Raw genomic sequence first — 24,226 nt, forward strand, 5'->3', positions numbered from 1 at the left:
CTAGCCACAAAATTTCTGGCTTTGAAGAACATTGCATGTTGATAAAAATGTTGCCTCATTTTGGGTTTAAGTACAGCTGATACATTATATCTGTTGAGCTGCAATGTGTTCATCAAGTGCAGTTTTTGGAGTGCTTATTTGAACACTTGAGAATGGCACATAAGTAGTTCTTTTTCTGAATAAGAAAAGTGAATAACTGTGCAGGGGCTATAAAGTCACTTTTTTCATGGTACTAACTATATTCCAAAGTAACTTTTTTTTATTAAGTAACTATCAAATCTAGTTTCACTAAATTTGCTAATTACTCAAAAATTATTTTCTCCCTTGTTTTTCTCCGCAGGACGAAATTAGCAGTAGGCATTATCTCTGGCGAGTACTCAAGGAGACCGCCTGCTGATGCTGATAATTGTTCAGATAAACTGAAGGTAAGCACAGTAGATATGCAACCTTAATCTTATCTTTTAACTACCTCTGTCCAGATTGGGTTTTTATATTGGCAAGTTATCCGGAACTTGCCTGACTTAATTCCGCAGCAGTGATGAAAATGCTGATCAATTTTGTCAAGCATTTTGCTCTATGTTCCCTACTTTTAATTGTGTGAAACACTAAACCACTACTTCGAACTGCACAAGCGCCTCTGCAAGATGTGGCGAACAATATATGTTGAAATCCTGCTCGTCACGTGACAAGCATCCTCCAATTCTTTCTACTGCCAGACACAGATCCTATCTATGTCACTCGCAAATTATGTGCACATAACATTTTAAATAAAGCCTCACTGGAGTGAAAACCCGGTGACCACCGTCATCACATCTGGCTCCTCCTCCTGTCTCACCTGCCATCTCTCTCTCTCTCTCTCCCCCCCCCCCCCCCCCCTCTCCACTTGAAGAGAAGAGGAGAGAGACACTGGACTAAGAATGACTAAGCTCATATAAAAATGACTGAAGACTGATGCAGCAAACATTAATAAAAGCAGCAATCAGAGTCACAATAGAATTAGAATCTGAATTCATAATTAAATTCAAAGGCGCCAAACCATAAGCACACACACACACACAGGAGAAGAAAGACGAGACAGAGCGCCACTCACAACTGATTTAATGTGCAGAAAAACACGTACATATATGTCACTGTCGGCGCATGCGCAAGGAAGACATCCAGCTTCATGAAGATAAGCAGCGATCAAAATACGCTTTTTCAGCCTTATACAGGTTTATCGACGTTTCACTGACGCACAAGTTGCCCCTCTTTTCGATATGGAATGCTTCTATCAGTTCCCTGGCTTTTGTCACACTACTCTTTGCCAAAATCCGCACATCAGAAAAGCATGGTTCACAAGTACGCGACGGGCAGGTTCTGATGTGCATGGGCAAATGGGGGCCATCTTTATTCTGTTCTACATTCCTTTGGTGTTCTCTGATCCGCTCATTGACACATCGCCCGGTTTGTCCGATGTAGGAACTGCCGCAGGAGAGGGGAACTTCGTGAAGTCTGAGCTGTGGCGCCAAATTCGCCTGCTGGACGACCTCCTTCGCTGTGCTTGTTTTGCGCAATATCCCCCTTGGCTTGCTGGAAACAACATGCGATCTGCCAAGAGGTTGGCCTCCCAGATGACCGAGCGACTCTGGTTGTGCATGCTGAACAGTCTCCTCAAAGTGACAAGAAAGGACAAGAAGAAAGGTGGGAGTGGCTTGGTGGTTGAAGGGGACATTGTTTTGCCTGAGAAGGTAGAGGCCGTGCTTCAAAAAGGTCCAAAGTTCGGTGTTGAGCCAAATGTGCCCCCGCATGAACTGGTCGCTGTAAATCGTAGAATAGCTAGAAAAGCTGATTCAGAGCAGCAAGAAAAATGTCTACTGGAGGGTGTTGACTGCCTTCTTAAATCTGGCTACCCGAAACCTACTCAACGCAGCGAAATGTTTAGCGGAAATATCGTGTCATTCTTCAGCAAAAATTCTTTAACTCTTCTTCAAGCTGATAAGGAGGGTGGTTTTGTTGTTTTGTCCGATGATAACTTCTCGAAAAAAGCAGATGAAGCGATTAAGAAGAATTTTACGCCTGTCCCTGTAAAGTGCACAAAAGTTAAAAACCGTGCAGTATCCATGTGCGAGTGTTTGGGCTTGTCCAGCCTTGCTAAAGAAATCAAGAATACCAAAAATAACGCCCTGAATGTGTTCTTCTCGGTGAAAACACACAAGGTTGGTTTACCTTTCAGAACAATAGTTACGGAAAAGGGGTCGTGGCAGAAGCATATTAGTCTCTACTTGTTGAAGCACTTGAGCAAGCTAGATTTACAAGACCCGTTTTTTACCAAGAATTCTGAAGATGTTTGTGATTTCTTGAAATCTCAGACTGGGATTGGGCGTGCCTTTTCAGTCGATGTTGTTGATTTATTTTATTCCGTGCCCCATGATGCCCTATTTACTTCTGTTCGGGACTGTATTGAAAGAAATGATCCTGTTTCATTTCAGAACTCAGCCGGTATTTCTACTGATAATTTTTTAAGTATGTTAAAGTTTTATTTAGAGTCGACTTTTATTTCTTTTGACCAAGGCTTCTTTCTGCAGAAGGCCGGTATCTGCATTGGTTCGTGTGTCGCCCCGGTTTTATGCAATATTTTTCTGTCACAAATTGACAAAAAGCTTCTGCAGGTTTTGCCAACTAACCATGTTTTTAAAGTTTTTAGATACATTGACGATTTCTTGATTGTTTTAACTAAGGACGGCAGCTCTAACTTCGCTGGTACAGTAAACAGTGTTTTATCCCTTTTTAGACAACATGGAAAAGGCTTGGATTTTACTTATGAACTGCCTGAAAACAATCTTTTACAGTTTTTAGATTTAAACATTGAGTTCTGTATGGATCAGGTGTGTTGGGCATATGCTCCACGTGCAAAAAAGGGGCTTCTGCCATTCGACTCTTCGCATTCAAAACTAGTTAAAAGAGGAATTGCTTCACTTTGCCTTGAGTCTGCTCTAGGGAAGTCATGTGTTCACAAGATGCGACAGAGTTTTGATAATCAATTGGTTAGGCTGGCTTCAGCTGGGTTCCCTGGTTCGGTCGTGAAACAGGTTGCCGAAAGCCTCCTACGGAAGTTGAAGAAGAAGGTAGTAGGAGTAGGGGAGGAGGTCCCTCGAGAAGAGGTGAGACCGGTGGCTGTGCCGTATGTGCACAAGTTGGCCCACAACCTGAAGAAGGTTGCGAGTAGGCATGGGGTGCCACTCGTTTTTACCGCCCCCCAAAAGCTCGGAAGCCTTTGCTCTCGAATAGCCAAAAGAAAAGAAAAAGTAAAAGAAAGTGGCTGCGGAACCAGGCATGGGCGACCGTTCACGAAATGTGCGGTAGGGGTTGTGTACGAAGTTCCCCTCTCCTGCGGCAGTTCCTACATCGGACAAACCGGGCGATGTGTCAATGAGCGGATCAGAGAACACCAAAGGAATGTAGAACAGAATAAAGATGGCCCCCATTTGCCCATGCACATCAGAACCTGCCCGTCGCGTACTTGTGAACCATGCTTTTCTGATGTGCGGATTTTGGCAAAGAGTAGTGTGACAAAAGCCAGGGAACTGATAGAAGCATTCCATATCGAAAAGAGGGGCAACTTGTGCGTCAGTGAAACGTCGATAAACCTGTATAAGGCTGAAAAAGCGTATTTTGATCGCTGCTTATCTTCATGAAGCTGGATGTCTTCCTTGCGCATGCGCCGACAGTGACATATATGTACGTGTTTTTCTGCACATTAAATCAGTTGTGAGTGGCGCTCTGTCTCGTCTTTCTTCTCCTGTGTGTGTGTGTGTGCTTATGGTTTGGCGCCTTTGAATTTAATTATGAATAACTACCAACTAGCCCAACAACAAGTTCTTCTTAGAATCTGAATAATCATGAGCGGAATAGAATTGTAATATAATCAAATTTGGACTAGACTGGCGAGTGAAAGAAAAATGCTATCTCAATTCCTCCACATAAGTGCAATTGCCCCTAATTTTTCTTGTCTCTTTGCTTATCTTAGCAAAAATGCATGAAAAAAATGACATGCAATGATTAGCTAGCCATCTCCCGAGCAGTTTTGGCCATAGTTAACTAGTTAATTGTTGCAGTAGTACTCCGCTTGTGAGAAAGATTGCGAGAAATATTCACTAATTTAAAAGTTGCAGGTATTTTAAATCACAGGCTGTTTATTATTTTTCTCTTAACTGATCATATCCTCTTGCATTACGTAAGCACTAGGCAAGTGCAAAAGGGCTGCCATTACCTAATATAGTATGCCACATTACCATATATACCATGCTAAGTGTCAGGGCATCGCATAAAGTTTCAGCTGAGATTTTTGTTGCAGGAGCAAAAATTGCTAATGCTATGCTTTACAGGTGAGGGGCAGTATCAAGCCACTTATGTTCAAGGCTCTCATTGGCAAAAACAATCCAGCGTACTTGCCTATGCAACAGCAAGATGCTCTGGAGTTCCTTCTGTACTTGCTGGATCTTGTTGAGGTGAGATGCCTTTTCAGTACGTACTTCTCTTTAAAGCATACCTATTCTTATTTTCTGTGTTTTCTAGTCCATGCAGAAGTTCTTTGTCATGCGGACATTGAAATTTATGAGCTGAATATTAAATTAGAAAGTCATCTTGACCAAAGTAATCATTTTGCTGAAAAAGCCTTTGCTACATTCCCAAACGGACATGACAAGCATAAAAATAGTTCACTATATCCAGTGTTCCAGTGTATAACAGTCCTGGTTAGTATGCTAAACTTGTGGTTACCCTCCTTGCTTGAATCTTAATAGTTTTTTTTTTACTTATAACGGAAGCGTAAAGTCACCCCTCACATACATTAAAATTTTTGCCTATTGTAATGACTTCATCATGACAGCCTAATATACATACCACCACCACACTTGCGGTGTCAGCACTCATCACCATCATGCTGTCTTTTAGATAGAAAAGGAGTTACAAAAGTTCATGCACTTCTGTTGAAAATTTTTCTTCATTTGTGGATATATTTTTCAAAGAACTAAAATTCTTCTTTCATTGTCATTGATAGCTTTTTCATCACTATGTTGATGCAGTAAACATAGCATGTCCATGTATGCTGGCTAGGATTTTAAAGAAAAGTCATAAACTGAAGAGAGTTAGGTCTGATGAGTAAGTTGGAGGCTGGTAAAAAATGATGCCAAAGGGGCCAGTGATGAGGATGACCTCCATGTTGCTGTGAGATGCGTGCTGTTGCCTTGAAGGAACCAGTCGCTACAATTGGACACGGGATAGCGTGCTCTCATTTGGTCGAAAACTTCTTTGTGGCATTTCAGAGAGCACATTTTGGCTGCCAAAATGGCAGCCATATTTGCATCCTGAATGAAAAAAAAAAATCATGAACATCATTTTTATGGTGGACTTCACTCGTCTGGCTTTTCCTGGTTGCGGTGCTGCTGTCCTCAACCAAACCATGCTTGGTTTCAAGGACTAACATGAAAAAGAAAAATTCCTCTCATACTATATATGTTATGGTTTTTCACATGATGAAAACGTGAGAAAGAAGGTTTATGAAAGATGGCAGCTTCCCTTCAATCCCCATTGACCATCGAAATGTAGGCATGTTTGTCACGCAGCCTGAAAAGCAGTTAAAAATTACTTTGAATTGAGTCACTTATCACCACCTGGTCATGACTGCACCATTAACTGCCACCTAGTTTTCTTGGTATTCAGTGGACATTAATGTTTTAAATTGTAGTTATTGTGATGCCGTAAGATTAATAGTGTCACCTCATTTCTGATACATCATGTATATTGCAGAAAAACTGTATAGGTAGCACAGACCCAACAGACTGTTTCAAGTTCGAAGTGGAAGAATGCATCCAGTGCACAGAATCGGGGAAGGTGTGCTACACAAACCACACAGACCTGCTTCTTTCACTGCCAGTGCCTTTGGAAAGTGCCCTAAATGCAGGTAAGGCCCATATTTCACAGCGGCATCCACACATGACCATTTCATCCTCTGCAGTTCATGGTATGTTGCCGTAGAAATGGCCTAGTGGCCTAAGGATCAACCTCATGTCTAAGATCTGTGGGGTTCGATCCCTAATCCTTGAGGGTACCCTATGGTTTTCCTATGGGGACTAGCTTTCTCCTGGCCTTGTGCTCAGCTTTGCTGGGGTGAAATGCTTGGGAAAACGGGTCTTTGGTGGCACCTTGTGCAGACCAGTAACTCTTTAGCCCTAGCGTTCAATGACCAAGCCACCCTTGCGCCATTAAAATGAAATACTCACCAGTTTATGCTGCACGTCTGATTGAGAATCAGATTATTGATGCACCACTGTCCATTAGACTGATTAATAAATGTAATATTTGCATGCATGATTGCATCAGCTGCAGTATCTCTCAAGTCATTTGCAGGCTATAGCAATAAATTTAAGCTCAAGGCAAGTTAGCTGCAGCTTTTTCTACAGCATAAATGTGTAGCAAAGATAAAGGCTGACACCAAGAGGTTTCAGTGTCACATTCAGAAGCTTGATATAGTACTGAAGCAATTTTTCTCGCTCTTTTGAGAGTACTGCGTGGATGCACCCTGAGTACCTTTGGCAGAGTTTCTGTGTTTTGCAATCGTTGCTAAAGCTCGCCTCAACTATCTGAACCATGTGACTTGCAAAGCGGTTCATCTTAATACGTTTTTTTCTTTTTTTACTGAGTCTATAGGGTGACAACCAAATCTCTCAGTAATCGTGTTATCCGCAAATTTGTATTGACTGAGTTCATTATTAACGGGAGTCTGCTGTACTCTATTCGTGCTACCCTAAAACAGCAATGCAGGTACTAAAAAAAAACGCAGCTGAGCAACCACTAAGTTTACCACGATACACAGGGTGCCTGAAACATGCAGCTTGTGCAGTTTTCCAGTGCACCTGCTCACCTTTCAATATTCTGGGCTATGAAGTCTTGCCTCATCAAAAACACAAACATTATACTTATTTTAAAGCTGATGGCTGCAGTCACTCAGAGTTAGTACAGCCCCAATATTGCTGTGATGGTGGTTAGTTACACTTTGATCAAATTCTATGGCATTTACAGACACATAGCTTTCGCCCTTCTCGCCCATAGTGCTGTCCACCTCATCTTTGGCCTCATACTCGTTCATCGGCACCTTTTTATCATCATTTGAGTACATCATAAAGAGGCCACAGTTCTGGGCAGTCTATCTGAGGAAGGCAAGCTCAAGTGACAACAGGCTCTTGAATGTAGGCAATGGCGCTGATAAGATCTGCAGAGGTCTGTGTGAGGAATCGCAAAAAAAAAAAAACATGTCTATGTTGCCAATACATTGAAGAAAGTCATTTCACAGTAGGTTAGCACCCACAAGGCATTAATTGCTGGTATTTATTTTTTATGTTACCATCAAGGTCACGGTTGTTGCAGAGGGGAAGATCTTGTAATGCACTGAACTCCAGGAGCTGTGATACAATTGTAGTTAAGCTTCAATAAACCATGCTGCCCGAAATGTTATTAAATGTGTTGTGACCCTGAATACGTGGTTGGTCCAGGTTTCCAGTTTTGGGAGCTCATGGCATTGAAGGACCTAATGAGTAGGCTCTGGTATGGCAGGATGATACTCGAACTTTAGAAGTTGAGCAGGGAGAAATTGTAGTAATAAATTTAAGGAAATACAGACAGAAGTATAGATGATGGGGATCAGGAGAAGGCAGCTATGATAAGATTTTATGGACATTACTCTAGCTGTCCACCTGAAATTAGAAAGGATGATGTGTACAACACACGTGTGCTGTGTGATGTCAGTGCACATGAAAGAACCCCAGGTGGTCAAAATTTCCGGAGCCCTTCACTACGACGTCCCTCATAGCCTGAGCCACTTTGGGACGTTAAACCCCAATAAACCAATAAACCAAACATGGGATAATCAGTGTAAAATGAGTTTTGTGTTCTTATTTACATTCGAATGATTTTGTTCAGTGCTCTCTTATTATGGTCATGCCACACAAATTTTTCTTACTGTTAATTGACATTGTTTTATTCATGATCTGTAATATTACAGCATATCACAGTGCTCAAGAGGAGTATCATTAAAGGGGCTCTGAAAGGGGCTTTCAGTAAACTTGCGGTATGCCACGGATGATGAAGGATGCCGCTCCACGAATATCCTCCAGGAAAAATTTTTTAATGCACTTTGTCGGAGCTAAGTTATCTGTCGTCAAAATTTGAATTTCAGCGTCTTCATGCCTTTCCCTCTCCTCTCGTTACATTTTTCATGCTGAAAGGTAAGCGCTCCTCTGTCGGCCCCATCGCCAATGCGTGCCTAAATTTACTGGCCACGTCACACATTTCTTAACCTGCATATGCAGGAGCATGAAATGGAGGAGAGCGCGATCATGAAAAAGTCATCGGGAGAGGCCCGCCAATTTTCGATCGTGGTTTTGAGTTTTCTGCTCTATGTAGAAGTGTATTATTTGGCTCTGGTGTTCATGACAACACAACACAGTGATTGATAGAGTCATGTACTTTTCTCAAAAGATGTTTCAGAGCCCCTTTATTGTCACTTCACGATTATTTTTACATGGTGAAGATTGTATGATAATACCAAATTCTAGGAGGGATATACATCTCATGCAGTGATATAAGTGCCCTATAAACTTTTTTCAAATGAGGCTTTCTTTCAAGTAGAATATGAGCATCAAACTTCCTATAAAAACATTTCATAGGCTTCAATAGCCTGCTTTATGCATAGATATCTTGCAGGAGAAAATGCTGGAGTTCTCAGGGACAGCGAAAATAATAGAAGTGCTCTTTCTGAAAATAACCTGTTAAGTGTGCGGGAATTTATGGGACTTTCTTTACCTACTTTCTTCTTTTAGTATATGTACTGGCCCTTGTGCAAATAAGCTTTGTACTATATATGCTTTTGCTTCCATAGGAAGAGACATGGACTAATGATACTGAAGTTTGCTTGGAATTTCTGGTGGTTGTGTTATGCATTTCAGAATGGCTGAATCTTCAAAATCTCTAGCAAGTTCTTAAGCTAATGCTATTGATCTAATCCCTCTTACCCAATATCTGAGCTTTTTTTACTGATTTTAGTATATATATCCCAAAAGTATAGACCGGCATTTACTTTCGAATAATTTTGTACTTGCCATAGATAATAATTTTGAGCGGTTAACTTTTCAGTCAGTCTGATTCACTGTTATGTTTGCAGTGTTGACTTTTCTTTCTTGCTTTCTTCCTCTCTCTGTGTTTTCATTGTGCAGAGGATGTGAAACGAGATCTTATTATGAGACGTCAACTTGAGAAGATGGGAGTGAAAACGCAAGTCTTGCCTCATTCGAGTGCTCCCTAAATTGCTTTAGATATATTGTGTGAACTTAACTGGAAATAATGTTTGCCATTGTAGGTTTTTGTAAATTTTTTGCTTTGAGTTGTGGCATAATGGACTCTGATACACTTCAATGTGCAGTAAAGAAGCTCCCCCAGTCAAGTACAAGCTTCCTCTGTCAGCGTGCCTGGATGCCTTTGCCAGCACTGAGCAGATCAAGGACTTCTACAGTACAGCAGTAAACAGGAAAGTGGATGCAAGGAAGTGAGTGCTCTGTCTCACTTTTGATGCAGGCATTTTCATCTTTCTTGGAGAGATATGTGAAATTCTTTATGAAGGCTGTCTGTATACAGTCTTGTTGCAGCTACAACTTGTATCATGGAGAAATTTTTTCTTACAGTAATGAAAGTGATACAAGATGGCATTGGCAGCTGATGTGAAGAAGTATAAAGTATCAGATGCAGAGTTTTCTTTATCCTTTTATTCTCAATTTTTAGACTGTATGCTTTGCATCAGACAAGCACTTTATTTCTGCAATAGGACAAAAGTTGATGTACAAAGTAAAGGGCAATAAAACATAGTGCATCCCTTTACTTTGTCACTGGCCTTTTACAGTGTTGTGACAATGTCAAGTTATGGCCTGCTTTCCCTACTTGCCTTCCTTAAAAATCACTTCATTAGCTGCCATTCTTGTGCTGTTGTTCTTGGATATCATGTACTTTACTTTTGTGGTCCTAACATTGGCGATCCTGAAGGAGAAGTAAATGTTGGCCTGTATTGATAGGATACTGTGTCCTATTTACAGAGAGATCACTTTCACTGAAAACATAACTCAATAGGCTAGAGAAGACAAAAAACAAAATGCAGGTGCTGCCATCACTGGCCTATTTTGCAAGTAATGTGCTCTTGTCAACATTGGTTTTTGGAGCAAATCAAAGAAGCTATGCTACACTGCCATCCACTTCAAAATGGCGGCAAGCCATCCTTTTCCTAATGGACGTCAAGAGTTTGAATCCACTGCTGGGAAGACTCTTAAATCAAAATTTCTCAGCAATAAATGCTTCTTTTGCTGCCAGACAAACTTAAACATATCCAGAAGGAGCCAGAGAATCAATTATTACTGAGAACAATAATTGTATGGTGTTATCCTCAGTCCTCAGTGAACTGGAAAATATACTATGCTCTCAGAAATACTCACTTGATTCTACCAATATACTTTTGGCAGGACCACAAGGCTACGCACCTTTCCGGACTACCTCATGGTACAGCTGAAGAAGTTTTTCCTGGATGACAGTTGGAAACCACATAAGTTAGGTATGTTGTTAAGATGTCCTTAATGCGTGAATGCACTTACCTTCACAGTGAGATTTCTGCTGTTCATTTTTTTTTCTTTATATGGGCACTATTCTTCCATTATTATTTTATTATTATTATTCTGTTATTATTATTCTATTGTATTATTTTTTTGTTTGTTTTAGATGTGGAAATGCTTGTACCTGATGAGCTTGATCTGAACTTCTTGCGGGGCTACGGTCTTCAACCTGGAGAAGAACTGTTGCCAGAACCAGGGGAAAACGGAGGCCCCACAGTGGGTCAGTTTTGTGCTCAGTCTATTGCTACTTCTCTATAAATTTAGTCAGCAAAGAGTCAATGTTAAAGCAGTGTATCTCTCTCTTACAATTCCCTGGTGGTTGTAGTTGGGGCAAATGATGTAGCTAGGTGCTGTTAATTTTACAAACGTATTAGTGGCAGTCACTATGCCTGGAATAATTAGCAGAATGATTTGGAACCATTCTGTTAATCATTCTGAGGGCTCTGGGCAGGGTTGACTTTTTCTTCATTTGCTAAAGCTAAACCACATTTGCTGTTGGGGTATAGAGATATCCAGAAAATAGTTGTTGTGCTGTCAGAATGTGGTGTGATCCAGAAATTATTCGTGGTGTGCAAATCTGGCATCTTTTATCAGATACCGCTGTCATACAATAGGATTTATGTAGAGCAGACTGGTTGCTGTATTAGTGTTAGTTTATCTGGACACAAGAGTTCTCTGAAGACAGTGCCTTCCTCACATCTTCCGACACATTGTGCCGTGTGTTGTGTATGTGAACTGTTATTTCACTGAACTATGTTTAGTGCCATTTGTTTTCGGATTAAACCCGATTTTACCCAATTCGTGCACTCTGAACATATTTCTTATCTGGCTAAACCCAATTTCTTCCCAAAAATCAGCCTTCTTTATGATGTTGGCTTTCCAGTTCACTTAGCTATAAAGACACCGCAAGAAAATTTGTTGATGTCTAGTGCTTATTCCAGAGGTGTGTCTTCAATGAACTAGAGATTGAGGTGGGTGAATCTGAAAATAAATTCAAAAAGGGTGATTTAGAAGCAGGAGGTCAAAACATGGCTTCTGACAGGACATCTTATCAAAGTCGCTGTATGAAGGCTACCCATGCTAGCAACACCCTGATCCAAGGACCTTGTGCATTTAAAGTTGTCGCTGTGATGTTGAATGTTTTTGCACTGTACTTAAATAAGCTCTTGCTCAGCTGGGAAGTGCTCCGTGCGTAACGTGTATGACAAAATATTTGGATAAGATTACGAAAAAAACCTTTTTGCAAACTTTTTTTAGTGCAACGCACGATTTTCTCGTTGTTGCAGAAAAAATAATGTTATAGTAAACTGTCTTGTGCTGCAAAATAAGACCTAAAAGACCCCAATTTTAGAAATTTTTTTTTAAATAACCTGATTTTAACCCAAACTTGAGCTTGAAATATCACTCGGTTTTTACCCCTTGAATCCCGGAAAAAATAAAAACACAAAAACGAAGGGCCCTAACTGTATTGTGCTGTCATTACATGCAGATAAATTAACCCATAAAGTAATACTAAGATTATGAGGTGTGGAAAAAGAAAGATATCTCCGTGAGACAGCCCACTCTACAGCTGCTAGAAATGGAGCTCAAATTCCTGGATGGCAAGTAGGGTTTCACTTTTGCGAGGTTTGCTTTTATGTGCACTTCCTTATTGATATTTTTTATGTGCATATACTTATTGTCAGCATAGAATCCTGTTTAGTTGCTAGCCAGCACACACACTGACAAACTTGTTTTTCTTGTGCTCACTCCTTTGTTATATGGTGGTAAAAACTGCATGGGCTGCCTTTTTGCTGCCAGATACAAGGGGAGTTCCAAAAGTCTGTTCACCTGTATAGATGGAACAAACATACCTGGAAAATTTTTATGCTGCTTTTACTTCAGTTACCTAATGTATTTCTATTAATTTCATGTGCTCGCAGCCAATATGGTGATGAGTAATGAAACTAAAGTGACCCATAGTGTGCATCAACCTGTACGCTTCACCAATGAGAACAAAATATTTGTGATTCTATGCCATTTTCATCAAATTTTTTCAATGATGAAATGCTTCATAATGTTAAATGCTCACCCTGAACAGAATCAACAGTCTATGAAAGCCGCCAAAAAGTGATCTGCTGGAATTAAGGCCAACATGTGTGGTAAAATTACATGGATTGAAAAGACATTGTCTGTTCAGTGATGGAAGAGCTTTCAATACCAACAAAAACTTTGGGAGCACTTTCAAGTGTAGATCTACTAACTTCAACAGTGCAGTGATATAGACGAAGATTGTAAGAGAAGTGACGAAAAATACTAGAAACAAGAAATTTTCTGTAAATGAAAAATTTCAATAGACCTGCACCAACCTTTGGGACTCATCTCATATGAGAGGTTGAAGAATAACAGCATAGTTGCCTAACATGATGTAGTAAACACTGTGTGATGTCAGTGCACGTTGTGGTCGAAATTTCCGGAGCCCTTCACTAAGGCGTCCCTCATAGGCTGAGCCGCTTTGGGATGCTAAACTCCAAAAAAAACCATGAACCATACCAAATACCTTGCTGCTTCCAGGTATTTGCCTGGCAGGAATATCATATCCGTTTTGTAATTGGAAGCAACATTATTGGGCCATGCAATGTTCAGTGTGTATTCAGTGCAACAGTGCCACTTTAAAATTGTTTTCGGTTTGACCTTTTTGCATTCTCAAGATCCTGGAGCTAAGACTGCTTATGTCAGCAAGGGTGAAATAGAGCTACCTGTTGGGCCACAGATAAGAGATGGATCTGGCAGTGAGTCATCTTTCCATTCCACCATCTGAGTGCGCTCTTGGTATTTTGGGTGTCAAAACATAAATTTTTGCTAATGAAGTGCCTCGTGTAATCAATCTGCTCCTGAGATACTGTCGCAAATTTTTTGGGAAAAAAAACTGCATTCATTATGCGTGTAAATGCACTATAGAGATTTACCTGACCTGTTCTGTAGGGACAATGTCATTTTAATGATAGTAGATATATAGTGCAGTATAGTTAGTATTAATTCAGCAGAAGAAGTGTATTAAAAATGTACACCACTTTCAGAAAAGATAAAAGTCCTAGAGACATGGCATCTTAGCTGACAACCAGCGGTACGCCCTACGTTCAAGAGAGCTAAAAGTGGCATTGTTGCTATGAAGTCTTATTGGAGACAAAAACCTTTTTCAGAAGAAGAAAAATCGATTTATTTTGTTGAAAAGTTTCACTGTTGTAGCTTTTAAGATCCACTGCTAAAAATATTTGAAGAAAGTTGCAAGTCATACACTGTATAATGCATATACAGTATTGTGTATCTTTATCGTGAAGATTTTGAAAATTTTCTCGCCTCAACCGCTGGCTTGTTTATGCTGAACCTGTGCACAGAACTTGCGTATTGCGGTAACTTTTGTCTCATAGTAAGTTTGCCAACTGCACTTACAAGTTCAGCCGCACATGATGCAAACCCGTAAACGTCTGCCTCGAAATCAGCGAACCAAAAGCTGCCAACTCTGGGTTTCTCCAAGGGGCGTTGGTGACGCCATCTGTTGTTTGCATAGGAAAGTGCCATGACGTGAAAGGTGCCGAGGTCGACATTACAAGCTGTGCAAGTCCTTTGATGGCGCCACTGCTGCCCTTTGCGGATATCCGGTGCTGGCAGCTTTCAGTTCGTCGATGTCTGTGCAGACGATTGCAGAGTTTCGTCATTCGCGGCTGAATCAAGTAAGTATCATTGTAAAACTTGCTACAAGAAAAAAGTTACAACAACACTGAAGCTCTGCACTCAGTTTTACTGCAAACAATCCAGCGGTTAAGGCGAGAAAATTTTTTGAAGTCTTCACAATAAAGATACACAGTACTGTATGCATGTGGTCCCCCATGGAAAAGATTGTCAGTGTGTGGTTGATGTTCTGAGAAGCATCACTTAGACCTTTATGGTGCAAATTTATTTATTTATATATTTATTTATTTATGTGGTAATTATTTATTGTGGGTGCCAAATAGCATTTTAAAGACACTTTTTAACTACTTGTGCATGCACAGTGCTGTTTGGTTGCAAGAACTGTGGTGCAGATCTCACACACACCATGGTGTTCCCATTTATAGTAAATACTGTGTATATAGAGTTGACGCTCTGCAGTGATTTGCTTTTACATTATTGACTTCTGATGCAGGCTACCAGCTGGTGGCGTTTGTCAGCCACATGGGCCCTTCCGCCAGGCATGGCCACTACATGTGCCATATACTGAAGGAAGGCACTTGGGTCATGTTCAGCAATGAACAAGTTACGATTTCTCCGCAGCCGCCTAAGGAATTCGGCTACCTGTACCTTTACCGCCGAATACCTGACGATTCATCGGAAGAAGAACCTTCTCCTAAACGAGCTAGAATTGATGACAGCTTGGAATCATTACCTAGTAGCACTTCCCAATGATAATCAACTTGAGGCTCCAATTTTAAATTAAATGCATGCATTGAACTGGCAACTGCAAAACCACTATTATTGTTATTTAACATATCATTAACATTATTTCAGTTGTGCATGTCTAATATTGAGAGTCAACCATATTGAGAATGGACTGGCTTTAACTGTGATTTCATGGAAATATTTTATTATTGTATGTATTGTACTTCAGTATTATTATTGTTTATGTATTATTATATAATGTATTATTATATATGTATTGGTATTTAACATCGGTAACATTACCTGAGTTGTGATTACTTGATATTGAGAAAGTGTCAACCTTACTGAGTGTTAATTGACTAGTCTTAATAGTGAACCTTATTTAAATACTGAATGGTTGAAATCAAAGCAGCACATAGTTGCACCTACTTGATTGTGCTATAACTGCATTTGTCCATTTTAGCCTTTTCCATCTACAATAATGGTGGCCCTGAAGATAGCTTTGTATATTCTGCATATATTCTGAACAAATAAAATTTGCGCTATAACATAGAAACTATAGCATGAAAATTTTCAGTATTTATTTGAACTGTCAGCTTAGTTGAGATGTTCAACCAGTTGTTCAACCAGTTTGTTCAACCAGTTTGTTCAACCTGTTAGCTCCGGAGCCCTTCACTATATACGGCGTCCCTCATAGTCTGAGTCGCTTTGGGACGTTAAGCCCCCATGAAACATAAACCATCAACCAGTTAGCTGAAACTGAGATAATCAGATTTTATATGACAGTTTTGTTTCATCTTGGGCTAGTTTGTTCACTGCTACTCATAGGTGTACAGTAGCCTCCCATTAAGACAAACTCTGTTAAGATGTATTATCAGATAAGATGAACAGTGAGAGACCATTTGGTTGGTTTCCTGTATATGACTCAGTGTAAAGACATTCACTTAAGACGAACTGCTTTGTGTGTGCTTCAGATCAACTTTCGCAGTGACCATGAAACATGGCGGCACCATGCAATGGCACTAAAGGGCATCTACGAGTCTCTGTCAAGAATGTGTAAGCGCGCGCGTGTGCGTGCGTGCGTGTGTACCTGCTTGCTCGTTCTGTCTTTTATTGACTCAACTCAGTCATTGTAAGCCCACCCTGACAAATGGAATGCCATTCCCAAAACTGTAGGCGAAATAACCCCTAAAAAATGGCTGTGGCTTAGCTTGGTTAAGCCTGGTAATTGCGAAAGCAATATCCGTAGCTACGCCATGGTCCAGCTGGTAGTGTAGCTGGTGGTGGTGCTTGTGGTTAGACTTGTGGTGATGCATCAGTTATCCAATCCAATCCAATCTAATATGCTAATATGGTAGCTACCGGCCTCGCTACGTGACGGGCTGAAAGTGCAACTAGTATTGCTTTCGCAATAAAAACGAACCATCGTGTCGTGTCAGTTGCGTGCATCTGTGCGTGCATACGTGTGTGTGTGTGTGGGTGTTAATGTACAACTCAATCCTCCCCCCCCCCATATATATATATATGTGTGTATGCAACACCAAACCCCAGGTAGTTGAAATTTATGGAGCCCTTCACTACGGTGACCCTCATAGCCTGAGTCGCTTTGGGATGTTAAACCCAAAACAAACACCGCAATCTTTGTACTCTGAAGATCATTGCTCAAAAGGAAGATATAAAACTTTTGGAAAAAAAAACCAAAACAATTCAGTAAATAAATAAATGACCAAGAAAAACTTGCAATGTTTGAGTACAATGTTTTTCATACTTCAGTTAGCACAAAAAATTGACGAAATTTCTTTAATCAGTTGCATAAATCGCCCATAACAGTTGCTCTGTATAACAACCATTACTGAGTACCGCAGTCATACTAAGTTTTTTTCGACTAAGTTGTGGTCTACATTTACATTGTGCTGACCCGCACAGGCCCGTATACTGTGCGATGTCAGTGCACGTTAAAGAACCCCAGGTGGTCGAAATTTCCGGAGCTCTTCACTACGGCGTGTCTCATAGCCTCAGTTGCTTCGAGACGTTAAACCCCAATAAACCAAACCAAACCAAACCATTGCGCTGACCACTTGCAAGTGGTGCAGTGCTAACTTATGTCTTGCACAGATACGTACACAAGTAAGCAGATTAAAGTGCATTTCTTTTATTAAAAATCTTGCAAAAGCCATATGACCCACATGTCGACACAGAAGGGACATTGGAGAGAACAGAGAGGAAACTTTATTAAAAGGAGAGAGAGAAAAAAGGACCGCAGGACGGGAATTACCACTATGAGATTCAGCAACCACTGTTGACATATTTTCATTTCGCGATGTATCAAGGTAAAAAGTTCTGACAGCAACGTGTGTGTGTGTATATATATATATATATACTCACACATGACAAAGGCCGTTCCACGGTCGAAACGTCAATAAATTGTTTCAAGCGTTTCAAACGGTCTACGTTCCTACTATATATATATAGTATATATGGTAGGATGGTTCGACAGGATACCAGCAAGCTATCTCAGGAGACTAAAGATCTGATTAAGAAACGCCAAAGCATGAGGAACTGAGATAATCAGATTTTATATGACAGTTTTGTTTCATCTTGGGCTAGTTTGTTCACTGCTACTCATAGGTGTACAGTAGCCTCCCATTAAGACAAACTCTGTTAAGATGTATTATCAGATAAGATGAACAGTGAGAGACCATTTGGTTGGTTTCCTGTATATGACTCAGTGTAAAGACATTCACTTAAGACGAACTGCTTTGTGTGTGCTTCAGATCAACTTTCGCAGTGACCATGAAACATGGCGGCACCATGCAATGGCACTAAAGGGCATCTACGAGTCTCTGTCAAGAATGTGTAAGCGCGCGCGTGTGCGTGCGTGCGTGTGTACCTGCTTGCTCGTTCTGTCTTTTATTGACTCAACTCAGTCATTGTAAGCCCACCCTGACAAATGGAATGCCATTCCCAAAACTGTAGGCGAAATAACCCCTAAAAAATGGCTGTGGCTTAGCTTGGTTAAGCCTGGTAATTGCGAAAGCAATATCCGTAGCTACGCCATGGTCCAGCTGGTAGTGTAGCTGGTGGTGGTGCTTGTGGTTAGACTTGTGGTGATGCATCGGTTATCCAATCCAATCCAATCTAATATGCTAATATGGTAGCTACCGGCCTCGCTACGTGACGGGCTGAAAGTGCAACTAGTATTGCTTTCGCAATAAAAACGAACCATCGTGTCGTGTCAGTTGCGTGCATCTGTGCGTGCATACGTGTGTGTGTGTGTGGGTGTTAATGTACAACTCAATCCTCCCCCCCCCCCATATATATATATATGTGTGTATGCAACACCAAACCCCAGGTAGTTGAAATTTATGGAGCCCTTCACTACGGTGACCCTCATAGCCTGAGTCGCTTTGGGATGTTAAACCCAAAACAAACACCGCAATCTTTGTACTCTGAAGATCATTGCTCAAAAGGAAGATATAAAACTTTTGGAAAAAAAAACCAAAACAATTCAGTAAATAAATAAATGACCAAGAAAAACTTGCAATGTTTGAGTACAATGTTTTTCATACTTCAGTTAGCACAAAAAATTGACGAAATTTCTTTAATCAGTTGCATAAATCGCCCATAACAGTTGCTCTGTATAACAACCATTACTGAGTACCGCAGTCATACTAAGTTTTTTTCGACTAAGTTGTGGTCTACATTTACATTGTGCTGACCCGCACAGGCCCGTATACTGTGCGATGTCAGTGCACGTTAAAGAACCCCAGGTGGTCGAAATTTCCGGAGCTCTTCACTACGGCGTGTCTCATAGCCTCAGTTGCTTCGAGACGTTAAACCCCAATAAACCAAACCAAACCAAACCATTGCGCTGACCACTTGCAAGTGGTGCAGTGCTAACTTATGTCTTGCACAGATACGTACACAAGTAAGCAGATTAAAGTGCATTTCTTTTATTAAAAATCTTGCAAAAGCCATATGACCCACATGTCGACACAGAAGGGACATTGGAGAGAACAGAGAGGAAACTTTATTAAAAGGAGAGAGAGAAAAAAGGACCGCAGGACGGGAATTACCACTATGAGATTCAGCAACCACTGTTGACATATTTTCATTTCGCGATGTATCAAGGTAAAAAGTTCTGACAGCAACGTGTGTGTGTGTATATATATATATATACTCACACATGACGAAGGCCGTTCCACGGTCGAAACGTCAATAAATTGTTTCAAGCGTTTCAAACGGTCTACGTTCCTACTATATATATATAGTATATATGGTAGGATGGTTCGACAGGATACCAGCAAGCTATCTCAGGAGACTAAAGATCTGATTAAGAAACGCCAAAGCATGAGGACGTCTAACTCCACAGACAGAATAGAACTAGCAGAGCTATCGAAGTTAATAAATCGAAGTTAGCACTGCAAGGTAGCCGACATAAGAAAGTTTAACATGGAGAAAATTGAGCATGCTGTAGGGAACGGCGGTAGCCTAAAATCAGTGAGGAGAAAACTGGGCATAGGTAAAAACCAGATGTATGCGCTAAAAGACAAACAGGGCAATGTCATCAGCAATATGGATAAGATAGTTGAATTAGCCGAAGAGTTCTACACAAATCTATACAGTAGCGAATGTAATCATCAAGTTACTGAGGGAGGCAGTTGAGCACAGCAATGGGACATCCCGCCAGTAACGAAGGAGGAAGTAAAGAAAGCCTTAGGAGCAATGCAAAGAGGGAAAGCAGCTGGTGAGGATCAGGTAACAGCAGATTTGTTGAAGGACGGAGGAGAGATTGTGCTACAAAAACTAGCCACCCTGTTACCCTGTACATGCAATGCCTTGTGACCTCGAGAGTACCAGAAGCTTGGAAGAACGCTAACATTATATTAATTCATAAGAAAGGAGACGTCAAGGACTTGAAGAATTACAGACCAATCAGCTTATTGTCCGTTGCCTACAAGGTATTTACTAAGGTAATCGCTAATAGAGTCAGGACAACCTTGGACTTTAGTCAACCAAATGATCAGGCAGGCTTTCGTTTTTTCGTTTCGTTTTTGTTCGTGCTTTAACCTCACGCAAATAGTTACACAACCTACCCGAATAACGGACACCACTGCTAATATATTAGATTTAGTCCTGTGCTCGAGCCCTGAATTATGTTCAGAAATAATATACCTACCAGGACTGAGTGACCATCTTGCATTGAATTTTACTGTTAACATACCCAAACAAAAGAGAGTAAAACAACTAAAACACTGCGCAGTTATCACCGTGCAGATTTTACCCAAATCAACAGTGAGTTAAGCCTCTTTTTAACAAAGTTCCTAGAAGGCTTCGAGCAACGCTTTGTAAGGTTACCGAGCTTATCAATCGATTTATTCCCATCCGAAATATCGCGTATAATCCAAAGGCACCTTGGTATAACTCATACATTAGGCGCTTATCTAACCGGAAGAAGCTCTTATACCGGCTTGCTAACACCTCATGTAGTCAGTTTCGTTGGTCTATATATCGTACTGCAAACGACGCTTATATTTCAGCAGTTAAAAATGCTAAAAAAATGTTTCTTGCAAAGACTTTACCCGATATATTGGTAGATAATCCTAAAAAGTTCTGGAAAGTTATCAATCCTACAGACCGGTCTAAAATTATTTTAACAAGCGCTAATGACGAACCTGTTCCTGACGATGAATGCTCCACTGTATTAAATGATGTCTTCTCCAGCTACTTCACGAAATCCCTGCCAAACGACTTACCTTATTGTTGCGCCCATAATTATCTGCCAATGTATCCTGTTATAGTCAACCCGGATGGAATCGCCAAAATCATTGACGGCCTGAAACCATTTTCAGCCGCCGGCATCGACTGCATTAACTCAAAATTTCTGAAAAGCACTAAGATATATTCCTCCATTATTCTTTCTAAATTATTTCAGCAGTCTCTAGAAAATAGCGCGATGCCGGCAGACTGGAAGATAGGGAAGGTGATTCCAGTACATAAATCTGGAAACAAGCACTCACCTTACAACTACCAGCCTATTTCAATCACCAGCATCCCCTCCTAGAACACGTTCTTTTTTCACATATAGCAAATTTCTTAGAGTCAAACTCGTTTTTCATCATGCACAACACGGTTTTCGTAAGTCATATTCATGTGAAACGCAACTTGTTCTCTTTACTCATAAATTGCATGCAATTCTTGATCATCGTTCCACAGCAGATTGCGTATTTTTAGATTTCACCAAGGCTTTTGATAAAGTTTGTCACCGGCTTTTGCTACTAAAACTGCGCATGATAGGGCTCGATACTGACGTACTAAAATGGCTAGAGTGCTTTTTAACAGACCGTCAGCAGTTTGTAGCAACTAATGGAACTAACTCACATTTACACCCCGTTCTTTCTGGCGTTCCTCAAGGTACCGTGCTTGGGCCCTTACTCTTGTTAATATTCATTAATGACCTGCCTGATTCTGTTACATCATCAATTCACTTATTTGCAGACGACTGCGTCCTTTTCCGTGAAATAATAACCGACGATGACGTACGCGCAATTCAAACTGACATTAACAACATCTCCTCTTGGTGCAAAGCATGGCAAATGACGCTAAACATTAACAAGTGTAAATTCCTGCGCGTATCAAGGTCATCTAGCAACTCACCTACGTATCACCTTAACAATGCAGCTCTCGAATCAGTAGCGTCATACAAGTACCTAGGCATTCATATCGCTTCTAACCTTAGCTGGAACAGTCATGTAGAATTCATTGTCAACAAAGCTAACCGCATGCTAGGCTACTTAAAACGGAACTTTCGCTCGGCCCCTTCTAGTACCAAGCTTCTCTTTTACAAAACGTTAGTTCGTTCGCAACTTGAATATACGCATCTTCAGTTTGGGACCCGGGCACTACTGATCTCATTAACCAGCTAGAAATGATTCAAAATAATGCAGCTCGTTTCATCTTCTCTAATTATCACCGCACCGCTAGTGTATCCTCAATGAAATCTAATCTCAATCTGCTACCCCTCACATTTCGTCGAAAGCATGCACGGTTATGCCTCTTTCATAAGATATTTTACCATGATGACTTACACGGTAAATTGCTCATTCCGCCTTCATATGAATCATCACGCATTGACCACGCTCACAAAGTTGGCATAAATTCATGCAACACTAAATGCTTCTCCGATTCATTCATACCCCGCACATCTAAAGATTGGAACCGGCTTCCCTCTTCTGTTGCAACAATCGATAAATTTTGGTTATTTCAGTCTGCCGTGCGCAATATAGACCATGCGAGTTTTTAACATTGTATAAAACCTACCTCTCTTCCTGTGTGTTCATATATTATTTAATTTCACCACTGTGTACACTCGAGCGTTATCGCGAATTTCATTGTGTTATATTAATTAAGTGTTATGGGACTTAGTTTAGATCATTTCTTAACCAAACTTAACTGCCACTTACAGTATTACTTGTATGTTCTTGTTGCTGTGCATATTTTTTGTTTGTTTATTGATTAAAACCCGATCCCCTCTGTAATGTTTATACCCTGAGGGCAATAATAAATAAATAATAAATAATAAATAAAAGGATACTCGACAATAGACCACATTCACACTATCAATCAGGTGATAGAGAAATGCGCAGAATATAACCAACCCCTATATATAGCCTTCATCGATTACGAGAAAGCATTTGACTCAGTGGAAACCTCAGCTGTCATGCAGGCATTGCGGAATCAGGGTGTGGAAGAGTATGTGAAAATATTGGAAGATATTTATAACGATTGCACAGCTACTATAGTTCTCCATAAAGTCAGCAATAAAATTTTAATACGTAAAGGTGTCAGGCAGGGAGACACGATCTCGCCAATGCTCTTCACTGCCTGCTTACAGGAGGTATTCCGGGGACTGGAATGGGAACAGTTGGGGATAAGAGTTAATGGAGAATACCTGAGTAATTTGCGATTCGCTGATGACATTGCCTTGCTAAGCCACTCAGGACAAGAACTGCAAAGCATGATCAATTAGTCAGACAGGCAGAGCAGAACGGTGGGGCTAAGAATTAACATGCAGAAAACCAAAGTAATGTTCAACAGCCTAGCAAGGGAACAGCAGTTCGCAATTGGTTGCGAGGTGCTGGAAATAGTAAGAGAATATGTCTACTTAGGGCAGGTAGTGACCGCAGATCTGGATCATGAGAGGGAAATAACTAGAAGAATAAGAATGGGGTGGAGCGCATATGGCAGGTTCTCTCAGATCATGAATGGTAGCTTACCAATATCCCTGAAGAGAAAAGTATACAACAGCTGTATCCTACCGGTACTCACCTATGGGGCAGAAACGTGGAGGCTAGCAAAGAGGGTTCAGCTTAAGTTAAGAACAACGCAGCGAGCTATGGAAAGGAAAATGATAGGTGTAACGCTAAGAGATCGGAAGAGGGCGGAGTGGGTGAGGGAACAAACGCAGGTTAATGACATCTTAGTTGAAATCAAGAGGAAGAAATGGGCTTGGGCAGGGCATGTAATGCAAAGGCAAGATAACTGCTGGTCCTTAAGGGTAACGGAGTGGATTCCAAGAGAAAGCAAACGTAGCAGGGGACGGCAGAAAGTTAGGTGGGTGGATGAGATTAAGAAGTTTGCGGGGATACAGTGGCGGCAACTGACAAAGGACAGGGTTAATTGGAGAGACATGGGAGAGGCCTTTGCCCTGCAGTGGGTGTAGTCAAGCTGATGATATATATATATATATATATATATATATATATATATATATATATATATATATATACAGGGTGTTTATGTAGGTTTAACATCTCAAAGCGACTCAGGCTATGAGGGACGCTGTAGTGAAGGGCTCTGGAAATTTCGACTGCCTGGTTCTTTAATGTGCAATGACATCGCACAGTACACGGATGACATCGCACAGTACACGGGCCTTTAGAATTTCGCCTCCATCGAAATTCTACCGCTGTGGCCGGGATCGAACCCACGTCTTTTGGGACAGCAGCCACCGCGGTGGCTACAAGGTGTTTCAGGGAAGACTAAGACATTTTCAAAAATAGCCGTTTTGGGGTAAAAATGAGGCTTTTGCGGAATAGTGTTACCAGTGTTGGCGTACATCGGAATGCCGGCGAATTGTCTTA

General features: G+C 40.8%; 1 protein-coding gene across 1 annotated transcript in view; it reads left to right on the plus strand.

The window, feature by feature from the left end:
* The window catches only part of LOC149364624 (ubiquitin carboxyl-terminal hydrolase 5-like), a 29,378-nt gene extending 13,669 nt beyond the window's left edge, over positions 1-15,709 (plus strand). The window contains exons 8-16 of the mRNA XM_089568722.1: positions 341-425; positions 4,365-4,487; positions 5,788-5,941; positions 9,249-9,306; positions 9,455-9,577; positions 10,539-10,627; positions 10,792-10,905; positions 13,376-13,456; positions 14,851-15,709. Of these exons, the coding sequence (XP_089424848.1) occupies positions 341-425; positions 4,365-4,487; positions 5,788-5,941; positions 9,249-9,306; positions 9,455-9,577; positions 10,539-10,627; positions 10,792-10,905; positions 13,376-13,456; positions 14,851-15,110 (1,087 nt within the window). The 3' untranslated portion in view covers positions 15,111-15,709. The remainder of the gene's footprint in view (positions 1-340; positions 426-4,364; positions 4,488-5,787; positions 5,942-9,248; positions 9,307-9,454; positions 9,578-10,538; positions 10,628-10,791; positions 10,906-13,375; positions 13,457-14,850) is intronic.
* The last annotated feature ends 8,517 nt before the right edge of the window (positions 15,710-24,226 follow it).

This window comes from Amblyomma mixtum, chromosome 2 (genome assembly GCF_055824585.1).
Source record: "Amblyomma mixtum isolate Tamu chromosome 2, ASM5582458v1, whole genome shotgun sequence".
Lineage (NCBI taxonomy): Eukaryota > Metazoa > Arthropoda > Arachnida > Ixodida > Ixodidae > Amblyomma > Amblyomma mixtum.